Consider the following 17,113-nt stretch of genomic DNA (forward strand, 5'->3'; position numbering starts at 1 on the left):
TTTGGTGGTTGAAATTTTAGCCTTCCAAGCAGAAATTAGGGCAGATTTTTTGCTATGTTAGCCTATTCATCCAATTTGGAGGAAAAATAACAACAAAATATGAGGAGAGTCATAACTTGAAAAGTTTTTGGCCATTTGGAGCTCAAGAATAGTCCAGATAAGGATTTTTGGACATTATGGATCTAATGGAGATATTTGTTTACTGATTGAAGCATATATGAAAAGTCTTCTTGTAGGTTTGAGTCCATGGGTGTTATGATCAATCATTGTTTTGGAGCAATTATTAAAGGATTTTGAGCATGGAGAGGACCTTGTAGGGGTTTCCTAGCCTTCAGATGTTTAGTACAACAACTGTGACTTGTATGGTACAACTCATGTTTGTATTTTATCACTATGTCTTGTTGATGAAAGCTCTCTTTTTGTACTTCAATGTGGAATTGTAGTACTTGTATGCTCATTTTCAGATGGAGTACAAGGTCTTTGTAGGAGACCACTTTTCTTATTGATTGTTTCATGACTGGCTGTAGGTTTTCATGCTTTATAGAGTAAGAGTTCTTCGCAGGAGAATGTTTCCTTGAAGGGGAGACTAGCCACTCATATTGTTAGCAAACTTTATGTACTCTTCTTCACTGAATATATAGAGCGGTCTAGTTGTGTTAGCAGGCCCAGAGATGTAGCCCAGGAGGGGTGAAGTCTATCACCAAATTTTGTATTGTTTCTCTTCTTGAATGCATTTATGAGTTAAATGATGATATGTGCTTATTTAGAAGTTCACATGTAAACTAACTCATTAACCTTGAAGAGACCTTTAAAACTTGTGTTTTCATAAGACCCATTTTTACTTGCAAAGCGTCAGAGGACGATCACTCTGTAGGAAGGAGAAGTTCTCCTCCAATTTCAGATGAATCTCTTATGTTAATAATTGCATCCAAGGAAGATTCCTAAGAGTGATGGAAACCGACCATATTTCCAGTTGGAGCTCCCACTCCAAATGGTGTGAGGTCTAATTGGGACTTCATGCGAGGGAGACCACCTTGGTTGATGTATTTCCAACACCATCAACACTAGTGCAACATAAACAAACAACATACATCGAGATCCACTTACACTATATCTGAGGATTGATCATTAGGGAAATTTTGAGGTAAAAAAAGAATCAAAATGAAAAATGTACTATCATAATTAACTTTAAAAGAACCAATAGGATTGAATATGATGATGTCATCCCCAAGAGTAATTTCTTTTGGAGGGAAAAGAATAAAACTACTTTTTAATTGAATTTTCAACTTATGTCCTTATAAGTTTACTCAAAATTCAAGTGTAGGCACTCGTTGAATGTAGAATTAGATTTGATACCAACTAGTACCCACCTCACATTCTTTTAAGTAGATTCACATTGAGAAAAATTGAAAATACATATAAAAAAAACATGTTTTGTCGAAAAAACACATGTTTTCATGTATTTTCATTTTTTTTTTTTTCTGGTGAGGATCTACTCAAAAGTATACATGGTGGGTACTTGTTGGATGTTGAATCTAATTCTGCATCAAGCGAGTGATCAAAATATTGAAATTTGAAGAATCTTATAAGGAGATAACTAAAAAATACTATTAAAAAAGTTGTATTTCTTTTCCTTTAAAAATTCATCTCTTATTTTATTATTTTTATTATTATGTTTTTATTTTTCTTAGGAGACCCATTTTAGACCTCCAAGTTCCCATAATGACATGATTGCATCATCAATTTACAATAATATCCCACTTCTAAACAAATTGTCAACATCTTCATGAAGACTTTCACTAAGTAGAAGTTTCGTCATTTGCAAAATTGTATTTGGGTGAAGGACAAAATTGCTTGACATATGTATTTCTTTCCCAACATTTTAGATTGAAGTTGGATGTGGGCAGTGTTTTCCATATGGTTTTCCCTCTTTCCTCTTGTTTCCACTATTATATTTTACTTAGATGCATTGTAAAATGAATACCTTACATGTCCATGGGGTCTTGGATACACGGTGATCGGGTGCTCTATTAAGGCACTCCATGATGTGAAGTCACTAGTTCAATTCCTCGTTCCGATCGGGGTGATGTATTGGACATGTTGAAAATGTAGTAAAAAAAATGAATACCTTACATGGCTTCTTGCTCAGAACCAATCATTATGTTCTATTTTATAGTGTTTTGGGAGAGTATTGGAGATATTATATACAATAAGTTGCACTTCAATTAAACTAATGGAGTGAAGTCATGCATGACAACCTTATTATTGTATTGTTACCAAGAGGACACTTCACAAGTATATATATGAGTTTTACGAATGTAAATGCATGACAATTAAGTGATGAGTCCTTGATCAATTAACTCAAATTAGATGTTAGTATTCTTTAATGTATATTCACATCTCTCTAGTTTCACTCATATATTATTTCAGCTATATAAAATTTATCATATATAATTATATTTTCTATAAATAAAATTCATTAATTCTTTTTCTTAATTTTCATTATAGCTAGTTCGATTATATATTATAATTCCAAAGTAATATTCACCTTATATAAATATAATATATTTTAAAAGAGAATTTATGAAATAACATTACATAGAAATCCGAAAACCCATATGAAATTTGACCACGCTTAAGTTTCCAAAGATGAGAGGCCAATATCTAAAGACAAATAATATACAAACCACTTTTACAAGTTATAATTGTGATCACTGAATACCCAACTCTTATAACAATTAATGTCATAAATTATAATACTAACTCTTATATCAATTAATATTATAAATTAAAATGGTTTAATATATAAATTAGATTGGTTATAAATTTATCATTTTTAAATATAAAGAAATAAATTAATAATCTAAAATATTAAAAACATTGTAGTGTGTGAAAAGATGCTTTATAATGACTGCCAACCCAATATTCCAATCAGGATAATTTTCCTCATAAATAAAAAATGCATTAAGACATAACAGCTACATAATGATCCCAACCCCAACCCTAGTTTGACAATTATGAATTACTAATAAAAAATATAATATAAACCAAATTTAGAAGTTACAGGTGTGATTATTGAACAGCCAACGAATATTCTACAAGACTGATATCCAGAAATTTTAGAAATTTAGGACGTCATTAAGCTAAATGTTTTTAAGCACAAATATGATAAGAACCTTGACTATTAAGCGTTAAGATCCTGACCATCAAGATGTTGACCCTGGTTGGCAAAGGAATGAAGAAGAGCGCGATGACCACGTGGAGGAGGAGGTGTCTTCATAGTCGTCGTCTTCTTCTATGGGACCTTCATCGGTGGTTAAGCCGCCGCCGCCTTCAATGTGACCACCGCTGTCTTCATAGCCGCCGCCTCCTTCTATGTGACCACCGGTGTATTCATAGCCGCCTTCTTCAATGTGACCGCCGGTGTTTACGCTTACTGGACTTTCCCATGCCGGCGAAGTAGAAATACTGGTACCAAAATTGGGGGCCTTCGGAAGATTCTCATCACTTTCTCGACTGGTTTCCATAGAGTTGTCGGATTCCTTCTTCTCGTCCATGTAATTGAAGAAGCTTTTCAAGCGGCTTGAGATTAAATGTCTGGTGGACGGGAAGTGCTGTTGCTCCTGTGGAAGGCGATGGTGAACATATGTGTAAAGGAGACGGCCCAAATATATGAGCAGACCCATCGCTGAAGCGGAGCCCGTAATGAGGAAGAGGCCCCAGAAACTCTTCATGCTTAGCCTATTCGAATTTTCTTGCGGCCCTCCGCTGCTGCAGTCTGTAATGTTATTGAAATATTTCCTCCGAATTTTCTGACTTTCCAGGCCCTCTGCAACCTCCAACACCGACGTTGACATGTCCGATACGAGCGGAGATCTCTTCGGAAATGCCTGTAAAAAAAACAAACAAACTCGCTGAATATTTCGAACACCAAATGGCAAAAACGAGTGCAATTTTACAAGTCTTAACCCTAGTAGCAATAAATAAGATGAATGTCATGGAAACATACGAAGCCTAAGCCCCCGGTTCTATATGTCTCTCCAACTATTGTGAAGCCGCTTTGTTGAGACAGGAAAATGCAAATATAAGGGATTTCGTCAAAAATGGCAGCCACTGATCCGTTTGACAGTGCGTTTGCATATTCTCGTGGTGATGAATATGCCTGGAGCTTGTTGCGATCTATCCCCAGGTGCTCTACCAGGTATTCACCTACAAAAGTTCCCGCCTGGTAACCCACGGGCAGTCCACTGGATTTCAGAGTGTCCGCGTCTTGAATGGTGGGTTGCATTTGTTGGGCTGTTAATATTGCTGTGAGGTTTGCTGTGTAGCTAGATTGCAGTATCAAAACCACGAAAAGCCAGATTATTATGACTCCTCGAGCCAAACTGCTAACAACTTTCTCTCCTGTATAATACGAACCATTTGCAATTCTTTGAATCATTAATTAATAAAACGATTACAATTTTACAGAGCTGTGATTGAGAATTATCTACGCAGATATTGAAATTATAATGAAAAGTTTGGTGTAAGGCATTTCCTTAACTTTGGAGGAGAAGAAAGACAAATTTCGTGAAAATTAATCCTATGAAATGTCAAAAATTGAAGGTAAAGAACACACTTACTCTGAGAGAAAAAGAGCGTGGAAAATGAGAACCTGCAAACATTAGTTAACACCAAAGATATCAACATAGTTTTTTTACATTTAATTTGAAAAAATCATAAACGAAAATGCATTAACCATGGAAATAAATTGGAAAGAGATGATTACCATAGAAAGGTTGTAACTTGTTCTTTGGGCTTTCCTCTGAAAGTATCGTTGACCTTATGTTCAAGCAGCCAAACAACTAATCCTGTAAACACGAAGAATGCTCCGGTTGTAGCCCACATGGGTCCTGTAAAAGGACGGAGAAATGTCCAAGCATCGCTCGGATTGGCTGCCTTTATTGGCACTACCATCACCAGCCCTGACTCAAAATAGGGCTGAGTGAAATCCACATATATGCTGCGGTTTGCAAGGATGGTAAAATCCCCCACAGCTGCATCGAACTCCTGATCAGGGCATTAAAGAAAAAACTCCAAATTAGATTGGTAGAAAAAATGAGGCACTTATATAGCTGGAACTGGATAATGGAGAAAGAGTGGAAGAAAATTTTTAACAGCTGACCTTTGATAGGGAGACTTGCTGGATTAGGTCATCATAGTAACCCGGCAATTCTGACCCGTTCTGATTGTAAGGAATGAAATCGGGCGTAACATTATATGAAAGGTTTTTGAGAACGGCTATAAATGTTTCAATTACAAAACCGGGCTTATCCCGAGAGACTACTAGCCCGCCGGTTTCATTTTTCTCGACACGGACAAACTCTTGGAATCCGTGTTTAATTGGGACCGCAATTCTCAACGGCTTGGTAGGCGTTGCCCAGCCGCGGGGTCTTTTTGTGGACCCTCCTGGCCAAGTAACATTTTCAAGCTCACTCATTGCCCCTGAGGAATCAGAAGTTCCATTTGATCTCCAGCAGCCAATTGGGCGGTAGCGGACTTTGTCTTTGCCCAAGACATTGAGTATTTCATATGTGGCACCTGTAACCTCCCCTTCACTTATTTTCAATTGCCCACTTAAACCTTTGAAATTGGTGTTCCTGAGTAGGTGTAGCAATCGTTCCCCTTGTTTGAAAACTGGAAGATTCGACAGCTGTGTATTGAACGACTCATTTGGGTTAATTGGGGATTGAGAGAAATTAAATTCGGCATTACCAAAACGTTTGATAGCCTGAGCGATCATCCAAACGGCATCGTAGGCATAGTAACCGTATATGTTGAGCTTTGCCGGCTTTCCTTTAGTGGGATTCTCGGCTATGAACCGTTGCTTCCACCTGCTATCAAACTTATGCAACTGTGTAGAGTTTAGAATATAACTTCTGGTTCCCAGAACGCCTTCCATGGACGCGATGCTTGATTCGTTCATGACGTCGAGAACAGCGCTCAACCCGTCTGTAATAATCCATGCATATTCACTGCTCATCATCCCCATGTTCTGAGCTTCTGAGAAGAAAACAGCGCCCAGGTCTGAATTCATGTGAACAACGAAAACTCTCGTCTGCATGTCCTTCAGCTCGGAAAGCATCGTTCTCGTAGCGCTTCTATTTGCATTCGCTGGAATGGCCGATCTGTAAGCGATTTCACATCCCACGTTACTGAGAGAATCGGTCAAGAAGGGCAGCATGCCGGTGCCGTAATCGTTGTCGGCGTAGACGGCCACGACTTTTCTCCAGCCGTAGTACTCGACCAGCGCTGCAATAGCGTCGGCCTGAACAGCGTCGCTATGAGGCAAGCGGATGAAATATGGGGACCGGCGGGCAGAGAGCAGGGGATCCGTTACAGAGAATGAAATCATTGGCACCTTTGAAGCAGTACACAGATCTATCACGAACCCGGCTTCTTGCGATGTTTGTGGTCCTATTATCGCTACCACTTCATGCTTTTTCAATAGATCCACAGCTGTAGAAAAGCAGTTTATTTTGCTATTAGAGCTATTTTACTCATTCAGATTTCTTGCATCCTACGCTTTGGCATGCACTTTCTGTTTTGTAGAAAATGTTGCGTAGAAAATGAGCATACCAAAATATTGTGTGGAAACCTTAATCTAATAGATTCGAACCCGGGAAATCTTAATCTCTCCTCTCACATATTTTGTCCCGGTTGTATAAAATTTGGGACAAACAACTTCTTCTTTCTTAAATAATAAAATGTTTTTATGTAAATTCAAAGGACATGGATATATAAAAGCTATGAAAATAAAATCCCATAATAATTTATACATTTTGATTTATCTATTCAATACAGTTGAATCGTGAATAGAAAATTAAAGCCATCAAAATCAATTCTAATTTTAAACTGTGATTATTGGATTTAATAAATACCAGCAAAGGCGGCCATGACTGCGTTTTGTCCATCCGAATCTGAAAAGCGAAAGTGGAGCGCTAAGCGACTGGAGTTGGGGAGCTTATTCTCCTTATTTACGTCTTCTGCAGCTAATTCAAGGGCCGTTCTTGCCACTAATCCGTACCAATCATTGTCTAGTATGACGCCTATATTAATTGCCCTCCTCCCATCTTCTGCTGCTACAGCATTCCTTGCATCCTCTCCATAGAAATTCACCAAACAAAGTAGAAGACAGACGAAGAACTTCAGAATGGAAACCGCCATGATCGTTGCCGTGTGCAGCCACAACCGGAGCCAAAGATTTCGATAAATAGATCCCTGCAACTCTATTTTGTCAACAGAAGGCGGAAAGAAACCCGCTACTTTGTCTGGATTGACTTGCGAGGATTATCAGGTATGGTGTGGCAAGATTTGAGCGGCTGTGATTGTTTATTGAAGAATATATTGGTATCATTGAAGTTGAACAATTCAACATTTAACAACTTATCATCACCTTCCTTGCAATGCCGTACTTATTGACCCAACAAAACGCGGAGCCAGAATTCATTGTTGATGTTGACTTGAGAGATGCATTCTTATTTCGACTCACGCAGAACCAGACAATCAAATATGTGTTTCGTGGACGTTCTGGAATGAAACGAACGCTATAAGATTCCATGGACTTTCTTTAGCTGGTTAGATGCAACTTACAAGTTGCAATCGAGATAACTTTGAAAATAGAACAAATAAATTACAATAAAATTTTACTGTTTTATATAATTCTATAATTTTTTTTTTTTTTTTTTTTTTCTTATAGAATTTCTGGAATTCGATATAATTCTATAAAATAAATTATATATTTTTTTAGAACATACTCAAGTAGATTAATGTTTTATAACACTTTTAAAATTTAAAATTTAAATTAATTATTAATAATGATGAGAGGGATTTAACTTTTATGCATTAGTTTAGAATATTCATTATAGTTTACATAACTTGAATTAAAAATTGAGATTTATTTATAAAATCATTATACTGGTTTTCTTTTCCAGTTTTTCCATTCATCATAGTGTATATAAATTAAATAAAAAACATTGTTAATTTTTTTATATACTTTTAATTTATATATTAATTTATTTATTAATAATAATAATAAGATTTATACGGTTTTTTAGTAATATGAAATATATTATTTATTTAATAATAATAATAAAATAAACATAGTTCAGTTAGTTATATAGTTTTTAGTAATACGAAACAGATGTTTTGATTTTTTTTTATAAATTGATTTTTATCAACATTTATTAATTATTTAATAAGGACACTTGCGCTAATTTTACGTATGACAATAATAACTTGGAGGAAGTGTATTCTTACAAGTACCTAGGAATTGATATCCATCACAAGCTCAACTGGAACCATAGCATTGAGAAAAGGATCAATGGGGGATGGAAAGCTTATTTTGGTCTTGAAAATAATTGTAAAACAGCAAACCTCGTAATGTGGGATAAAAAGAAGTTCCTCTTTGAAACCTTAGTCACTCCTGTTATCTTATATGGCTGTGAAGTTTGGGGCTGCAGCATCTCCAGAGAATCATGGAGGAAGATTGAGCAAATCCAGAAGCGTTTTATAACTTATAACCTGAAAATTAAAAGTAATACACCCTATCCTATTCTCCTTATAGAAGCAGGTCTTTCTTCTATTGAGAGCCTAGCTATGCTCAGGTTTCTGATGTACAAGCACAAGCTCAATAACATAGACAATCATAGACTTCCTAAGCTAGCTTTAACTTCCAGCCAAAATCACCTGAGGCTTAACCGAGGATGGCATAAGGACACAAGGGCCTGGTTAAACTATTGGGAGATCAATGAGAATGATGCTTTGCAAAACATAAATAACATTAAAGATATTGTTACTTCTAAGTTCAAAGAAAAATTGTGGTGTGAGAAAGATTTAGCGTCTAAAAGAAAATTAAGTTATTATAAGAAGGTCATCAACCCCACCCTTGAGGATCAAAAGTATCTCTCTATTCTAACTAGCTCAAAAAAGAAAATTAATATAGCAAAGATTAGAACGAATTCTCATGAGCTCCATAGTGAGACTGGCCGCTGGGTAGTTCCTAAAACGCCATGGATGGAAAGGATCTGCCATATTTGTGAGAATAAGAGCATCGAGGATGAAAACCACTTCCTCTTAGAGTGCCCTGCATACAACCACATTAGATCTCAATTTCACAACCTTTGTTACAATACTGACCTTTCTAGCCTTTTACAATGCCAAAATTATAGTGAACTCGGGAGGCTTCTCTCCAAGCTTTTTGAGCATCGGAATAAAATCATAAATCAAAATAAATAATTCATCTTTTTAGGTCCGATAGATCATTATTTGGTCTCAGTGGACGTTAACAACCATCATCATCATCATCATCATCATTAATTTAATTATTTAGACAAACTCCATACATTTATTATTAATTTGATTATCTAAATAATAAATTAATAAATAAGTTTATTTGATTATGTAAATAATAAATTAATAAATAAGTTTATATTATATTTTGTTTAATCAAAATATACCAGAATATTTAACATTTAAAAATAACAAAGTAAACAAAAATAAATTATTCTATTTGCAATATGGAAAAATTAAATACAATAATATTAATTGATTCTTCTATTTATTATTGAGATTTTAATTTTAATTTTTCTTATTATTATTATTTTTAATTTTTCATATATATATATATATATATATATTTATTTATTTTATTTTTAAATATATTTATTAACTTTTATTTTTATGTTCTTGATATGATTTTTAAGTTGGAATATCGAAGATGATAACTTCCTCTTAGAGTGCCCAACGTATAACCACATTAGATCTCAATGTCCTAATCTTTGTTGCAACACTGACATTCCTAGCCTTTTAGACTGTCAAAATTATAGTGAGCTCGGGAGGTTTCTCTCCACTAAATAATTCGTTTGTTTCTTTAGGTCCAATAGGCCAAAGTTTGATCTCAATAGACGTTAACCACCACCACCACCACCATCATCATCATCATCATCATCATCATCATCATCTGTTTTAATATGATTTTTAAGTTGGAATATTATTTGTGTTTTCACGGGATTAGGTTTTCTATAAATTTTGTTGTTTTTTTAAATATCTTTATTTTAATCCAATCTTAATCTATTAAATTAAGGTTTCCATACAAAATTTTAGAAAATAAAATAATAACATTTGACATTGAAATCTAGGGAATGAAAAATAAGATACAAGAATTTTTGTATTCAAATTTTTGCATTTTATCTTTAGTTCTTTGGATTTTAGTTTCAAATGTTTTTATTTTATTTTCTAAAGATTTATAACTTTGTCAAATATTGTAGATAATTCGAGCTTATGTTTTACAAAAATTGTGTGTAATTCTTGTTTCAATTGTCTTTTTTTTCTTCTTTTGTAATTGTATAATTTTTGTTTAAATTGTGATTCTTTCTCTTTTCTTCTTTCAAAATTCAATGTAATCAAAAAAAATTCTATGAAAAATTTTACTGAGCCTCCATTTTCTAGAGAGAGATTTAGACTAGAGAGAGATTTAGAAATATGAGGAACATTACTCATAATTTAAAAGAAATAAAAAAAAGATGACGATAAAAAGAAAACAAAGAAATCTGAGGAACATTACTCATAATTTAAGAGAAATAAACCAAAGAAAACGATAAAAAGAAAAGAAAGAATGCGCTTAGTACGAAGACGGCAGGAGATTAGTACGAAGACCGCATAGTGATAGCTCGGATTATATTCCGAAGGCCGTAGGTGATAGCACGAACGTCTTAATACACGAAGACTGTAGAGCAATCGCAGGTGATAGCATGAAGGAAAGCTCTATAGACTAGAGATTAGGGTAGGTTCACCGTAGAAAGCCAACGCACAAATTTATGAACCACGTCAAACCCACAAAGCACGAGGGTGTACCACAGAAAACCCACTGGAGAGATCTACGAACCACCACCAGAGATTGAAAATATATATATTTTGAATTATAAGAAAAATATCAACCAATTATATTAATTATATAAAATATTAGGAAAAACCTTTAATTAAAAAATAAATATGAATAAAAGTATATTAAGAAAACAAACATTAAAAAAACAATAATAGGTCTTGGGTTCGAATCTATTAGATTAAGATTTCTCCACAATATTTTGCTATGGATTAAGATTAAGGTTTATTTTGCTATGCATTAAGATTATGGTTTCTAAAGATTAATATTAACTCACAATTTTTTAGAAATAAAATAATAGTATTTGAGATAGAAATCCAAGGAATGAAAGATAAGATGCAAGAATTTAAATACAAAAAACAATTAATGGTGGAATAAAACTACTCCATGAGAGACCAGATTAAAGTATTAAAAGAAAATTTGAATAATAACTCAGCCCAAAGTAGCATGACAAACAAGAAATGACCAAGCTAATTGAACTGGACCATGAGCATTACAAGAGAAAAATGGTGCGGATACTTTAGAAGTAGTAAAAGAACAACTAAAATCTAAGTCACAAATTCAAACAACCTATCTAAGAGAAGCACAAAGGGTGGGAAAAATACTTAAACATAAGCAATGACTAACATGTATCAAGGTAAATTGTAATAAACATAAAGTAGATATACTCAGTAAATAACCAAGCTTGAAAAGATCAAGAATCTTTATAAATGAAGATCTCATCCTAAAAGATCAAGTTGAACTAAGAAAATAAGTCCAAAAGGTAAAGGAGACAAGAAGGGAAGGGAAATGGGCAATCATTAGAAATACAAAAGCTATTATTAGGGAGAGAATTCAAAGCAACAGTGATAAATAGGAATTAAGAACACTCTGAATCCTCTTTTGGAAGTGTTGTGGCTTCCCATGGCATAAAGGACCTACGTTAAGCTGGATCCTGAGTGATACCGATCTTATTTTTTTAGTTGAAACCTAAGAGCATGATGAATCTAGGGTCCCTCGCATGGATGGATTCATTCTCTGGTCAACCTGGAACAAGAAATTTTCTCGCAGAGGTTTTGGTGGTATAGTGTGTTATCTAAAAGATAATATTTCTCCTCACGTTCGAATTTATAAGATAGACCCCCTCAATCAGTGCATGTGGATCGAATTTTTTTATTCTAGCACCAATAAGATCTTTCTTGCAATCTGTTATTTCACCCCTATCAACTCTACCTCCTATAAGAAAAACAATCTGGATAAGAATTTTTCCTTCAAAAATTTAAAACAAGATATCCATAATATTCGAAGCAAAGGTGATATATTTTTTCTTGGGGACTTCAATGCTAGAACTTCTAGTAGCCAGGCTATTCTCCTAAGAAATAACTCTAACCCTAGCCCCTATGGCTTGATGAAGATTGTGACCTAGCTAATAGATTCAACGAATACTCCGAAGACACCATTGAGAACATATTTGGTACTGAGCTTATCAAACTTTGTAGTTCGCAAGACCTGATTATTTGTAATGGGATTAGTAATTGGCCTACCTCTAGCTAGATGACTTGCATTCATCGGTTGGGAAGTAGTGTTGTTGATTATGTGATATCTGACACCTATATCCTCAATTGTATAGTAAATCTTAACATCCTAAATGACCACAAGCACAATTATGACCATAGAATCTTATCTCTCACCCTCAAGCTTGACATACACACCAACCAAGTCCAAAAGAATGGTGAAAGTCAAAAGCACATTCGTTTTAACAAGAATGAAAATGACCTCTTCTTACAAGATTTAAAGAGGAACCTTGGTTACCTAACATATAACGATAACATTGATATCACCTACCATGATTTCACTACAACCCTTTGCACCACCATTAATAAATTCTCTATCGAGGTATCATATAAAAACAACAATAGAACTTCCAACCTCTGGTATGACAATCCCTTCTTTCAGGGGAATCTTGTGCTGAATGATGTTCACATCATATGTCTTGAGATCCTCATAGGACCAAGCAAAAACATCAGTTTACTTCTTAAAAATCTCAATATACCTTTCTTTATAATTAAACGGAACTCCCTTAAACAATTTGACTAACTTGGGCTCCTTCTGGGTTCCAATGTTGTAATCTTGGATTTGTTCATCCTGTGAAACTTTCTCTGAACTAACAACTACATCATTAGAATTAAAAAGTCTTTCAAGAGGGACAAGTCCTCTTGGAAGAATATTATCTTTCAATTGAATAATTTTCTGATTAACTATAGAATTTTTAAAATCACTTACTTCTGCACCTTCTGTTACTTCATCCCCATCTTGATCAATTTCGGTGCCTTGAAAGTCTTCAATCATTGTTAAGAATTCCTTAATCTGCTAGTCATCATTAAAAACCTGCCAGTGTTTTATGTTATCTGGAGCAGATGGCCTGTGGTTCATTTTGACCTCATATCTCAGTCTTGGATTTATAGGAGGCCTAAAGGTACTGGCTGCTGCAGCCAAGGAGTCTGCTAACCTGTTCCCATCTCTTGGAATGAATTGTATGTTGAACACCTCAAATAAATTCTCAACTAAATCCAAAACTTCATTTCTATATGCCCTAAGCCTAGGGTGTTTTGTTTGACAATGATTTTTAATTTGCTTTATAATCAATTTTGAATCTCCAAAAATAGAAATAGACTGAACCCCCATTTGTTTTATTGTTTGAAGAGCAATGATTAAGGACTCATATGCTGCCACATTGTTAGTTGCTTCAAACTCTAATTTAAAAGAAAATGGGATCATGTTACCTCCAGGTGTAATTAATAGAAAACCAGTGCCTGTTCCTTCCTTAGAGAAGGCCCCATCAAAGAAGCACTTCCATACTCTTTCTGTTTGCAACTATGTATTTACACAAGTTGAAGTGAGTTGCCTTTGATTATCTTCAGCCAATTCTGCATTGTCATGCAACATGAAACAAGAAAAGTCATATTTTTCTTGGTTGTACACAAAGAAAAGTCATATTTTTCTTGGTTGTACACAGGTGAATTACTTGCTTCGTTCTTTGTAATTGTTTTAACAAACCTTGTTTCTCTGTACAACCTTATCTCTTCTCCACCAAAAACTGGTATGATAGCATAAGTAAAATCCAACTTCAGAACTCCCCCCAACTTAGCCCCCCATGACCTAGATAGCAACATTCTGAACCTAGAAGGGATATCTGGTACTACTACATCCATTACTAAGCTTCTAGCTGGGATCTGGGCTAATGACACCACCATATCCTTAATGACACCGAGACACTTGAATTTATTTGAATCAAAAGAATACGAGTCTCTGTAAGGCTTAGTAACTTGTAACTTCAACTGTTTCATTACTGATAGTGGCATAAGGTTGTGTGAAGCTCCAGAATCAAGCATACAATTATGCAAGATGAAGTCATGAATTAATAAAGAAATTTATAAAGGAGGTGTTGAAGAATCTACCTCCTCCACATGTGGGCCAAAAACAACTACTGGTTTATCTTCTTGTAGATTCACAGTTTCATTTATACCGACATTCTGGGACAAGTTAATAAACTCAGTAATCTCCCTTTTATAAACTAGTGTCTTAACCAACTCTGTGAAAGGTACCTGAATTTTATTTTTTTCGAATTATTTAGTGAGACTGAATGCATGGACATGTTTGGTATTTTTTTTTTGTTTCTTCTTCACTTTTCCTCATAACTGGAATCTCTTCTGAAATGGAAACGGTCTTTTCTAAAGGAATTTTATCAGTTTTATCCTGGGAAGGCTCACCTTGATGTATCTTTTTTATTTATTTGTACTCTGTTGTTGCTTTCCTTTATTTAACTACTTTGCAGGCTATGCTTCCTGTGGAGTCTCCTTTTGTAAGGGAGCAGGAACTCACTGCTCACTTTCATTTTCTTGAACTCTAGATCATTTTCTTGATCTCAAGTCATATTTCTTATGCAATTATGCCTACATAAAATCGGTAAATTGCTTCCAGTATTGATCATAAGTAGCATCTGTTTTAGTATATTCTTCTCCTTCAACACCTATTTCATCTTCATCTCCTGCATACAATGTGGAAATATGATCATCATGATCTTTAGAATGCTCTTCTGATATTTCACTAGGATCTGCCTCTAAGTAAAGTGGTGCTTGAACCTGATCTTAGTCTTTTCTTTCCTTTTGCAAAATTTGCAGAGGTTGTCTTCTATATTGGGGATTAAAGTTTATGTTTTTCTGTACTTTCCTTTGAGAATTTTTCCTCTCCAATTCCAATTTAATCAATTTCCTAGACAAATCTTTAATCACCTTGTTCATATTCTCTAATGTTTGACTTTGAGAGGATTCCTCTTTGGCCTTTCACTTATCTTGGGTAGGCTGTGCCTCTGGTTCTTTGCCTGCAGCCACTAGATTTGCTTCTATTTCTAGAGCATCAGTTTGAATCTAATCAAGGGTTGTGGATCTTCTCTTCCTTAATGTAAACCCAAAATCTGATTCAAATGCCCCTGAAAAAATTATTTTTGCACTAGTAGGAGGGGGTTTGATCTCCATTGGAAGACTGTTGTAAAGTTTATTAAACCTTCTGATAAACTCAACAACGCTTTCATCAGATTTTCTTTTAATAGAATTGAACTCTATAAGTGAATACCCATGATCTCGCTTCTCTCCCCATCTCTGGGTGAACTGGTGCTCCATCTCTTCCCATGTAGGAATAGAGTTATTAGCAAGCCCTTTAAACCACTTTCTTGCCTCACCATCTAAGGATTGCACAAAAATTCTTAAAACAACATCCAGGCATTCAACATTGAGATTTTTTGCAAAATTACAAAACACTACTATATGCTTCTCTGCTGTTTATTCATCTTCCCCTGAGAAACAAGGAAGAATTTTTAGGTGTTCTTGAGGCATTAGATTCAATTGTTGAGGCAACTAAATAGGTGCATACCTATTCAACAAGAATGTAGGGGCTGCCATGTTTGTACCTGAACTTACTGAACCTTGAGTACCAACAGATGTAGAACCTATCTGAGGGGTAAATGGAGTATGAAAAGGGGGTAATGTAGATATAGGTTCAAGTTGAACAACTATAGAAAATATATTTTTAAATACTGAAAAAGAAACAGACTCTAAAGACTATTCTTGGCAGTTCGATTCTTGAAATAAAGTGGATGTAAAAGCAATTCTTGATCAAGAAAAGGTGAATGTTTGGATGAAAGATCTGCAGAACTGCTGCCAGGTGCAGACAGTGTAGGATTTGGTGTAAATGGAGTTTTTGGCCTTCCAACCCTCTTGGAAACTAATCTCTCAGGATCCGGAAGGGCTTGACTTTTTGCTGTGAGGTATCTAACCTCGTATGAGGCCTTTTTGAAGCTAGAGTTGATATTCTTATTCAATACAACCAAATATTTCCTCCTCACTGCACAACCAGAGGAAAATATTAAAAACCCAGGGAAAATCATTCTTGCCTTCAATCCCCGGCAACAACACCAATTAATGTTGTCCCTTAAGAAACCAATTTCTATGCTGTGGAGAAATTGTGCTTAAGACATTAAATTTTATTATGCATGTCACTTATTTGTATAATGTATCTTCTTTTGAAGGATCTGAAGGACCTGACCTTAAACCCTTAATATTTAGCTAATATGAAAATCTCAAGATGCCATGTGATGCTAAATATAAATGCTATGTGAAGAATATTTTGAGAAATTAAAGAAAATATGTTGTGTTTGACAGAAACTATCATCTGTAACTTAGAAGAAACATAGAGAAAGGAGTTTTAAATATGGGAGCGCTCTTTAAAGGAATTTTAACTTTATTCACATAAGAAAACAAAGACCTGCAGCTTCGTTACCATATTTAAAGAGAGGAAGAGACATAATGACACATAATAGAGAAATTACAAAATCACTGTATGGAAAACTCCTGATTCTTTCATTAATCATCAGTTTATTAAGTACAAAATAGTATAGTCTTCAAGTTCTTCAAAATTCAGACCTTTCTTCTATAATTTTCCCTCTTTTTATACATCAAGAGACAGTTGGTAACTACCAAAACTGTCAAACTACTTAACTACTTTCTAACTGTCTAAAGTAAAAGTCATTACAGAACATTACATTAGAGGGTAAAAGACACCTCATTTTTTTCAGGATAATTTTAGATGTGATAGCATAGATCTTGTTTTCTTATGTAAATTGTTTGTGTGTGGATTGATAGCTAAACTTGTTGTTGT

The 17,113-nt window shown here is 34.7% G+C and overlaps 1 protein-coding gene across 1 annotated transcript; it reads right to left on the minus strand.

Moving 5' to 3' along the window:
* Positions 1-3,012: 3,012 nt before the first annotated feature.
* On the minus strand, positions 3,013-7,248 carry LOC149138087 (glutamate receptor 3.2-like). Its single transcript, XM_089449663.1, has 6 exons — positions 6,921-7,248; positions 5,165-6,498; positions 4,769-5,049; positions 4,623-4,654; positions 4,010-4,404; positions 3,013-3,890 (listed from the first exon to the last, which is right to left on the minus strand). The coding sequence occupies exons 1-6, from the start codon at positions 7,204-7,206 to the stop codon at positions 3,207-3,209; spliced, it is 3,012 nt and encodes a 1,003-aa protein (XP_089305789.1). The 5' UTR covers positions 7,207-7,248; the 3' UTR covers positions 3,013-3,206.
* Between the last annotated feature and the right edge of the window lie 9,865 nt (positions 7,249-17,113).

This window comes from Pinus tabuliformis, chromosome X, assembly GCF_031772625.1.
Source record: "Pinus tabuliformis cultivar Carrire ecotype Pingquan chromosome X, CPIR1, whole genome shotgun sequence".
NCBI classification, from domain to species: Eukaryota; Viridiplantae; Streptophyta; class Pinopsida; order Pinales; family Pinaceae; genus Pinus; species Pinus tabuliformis.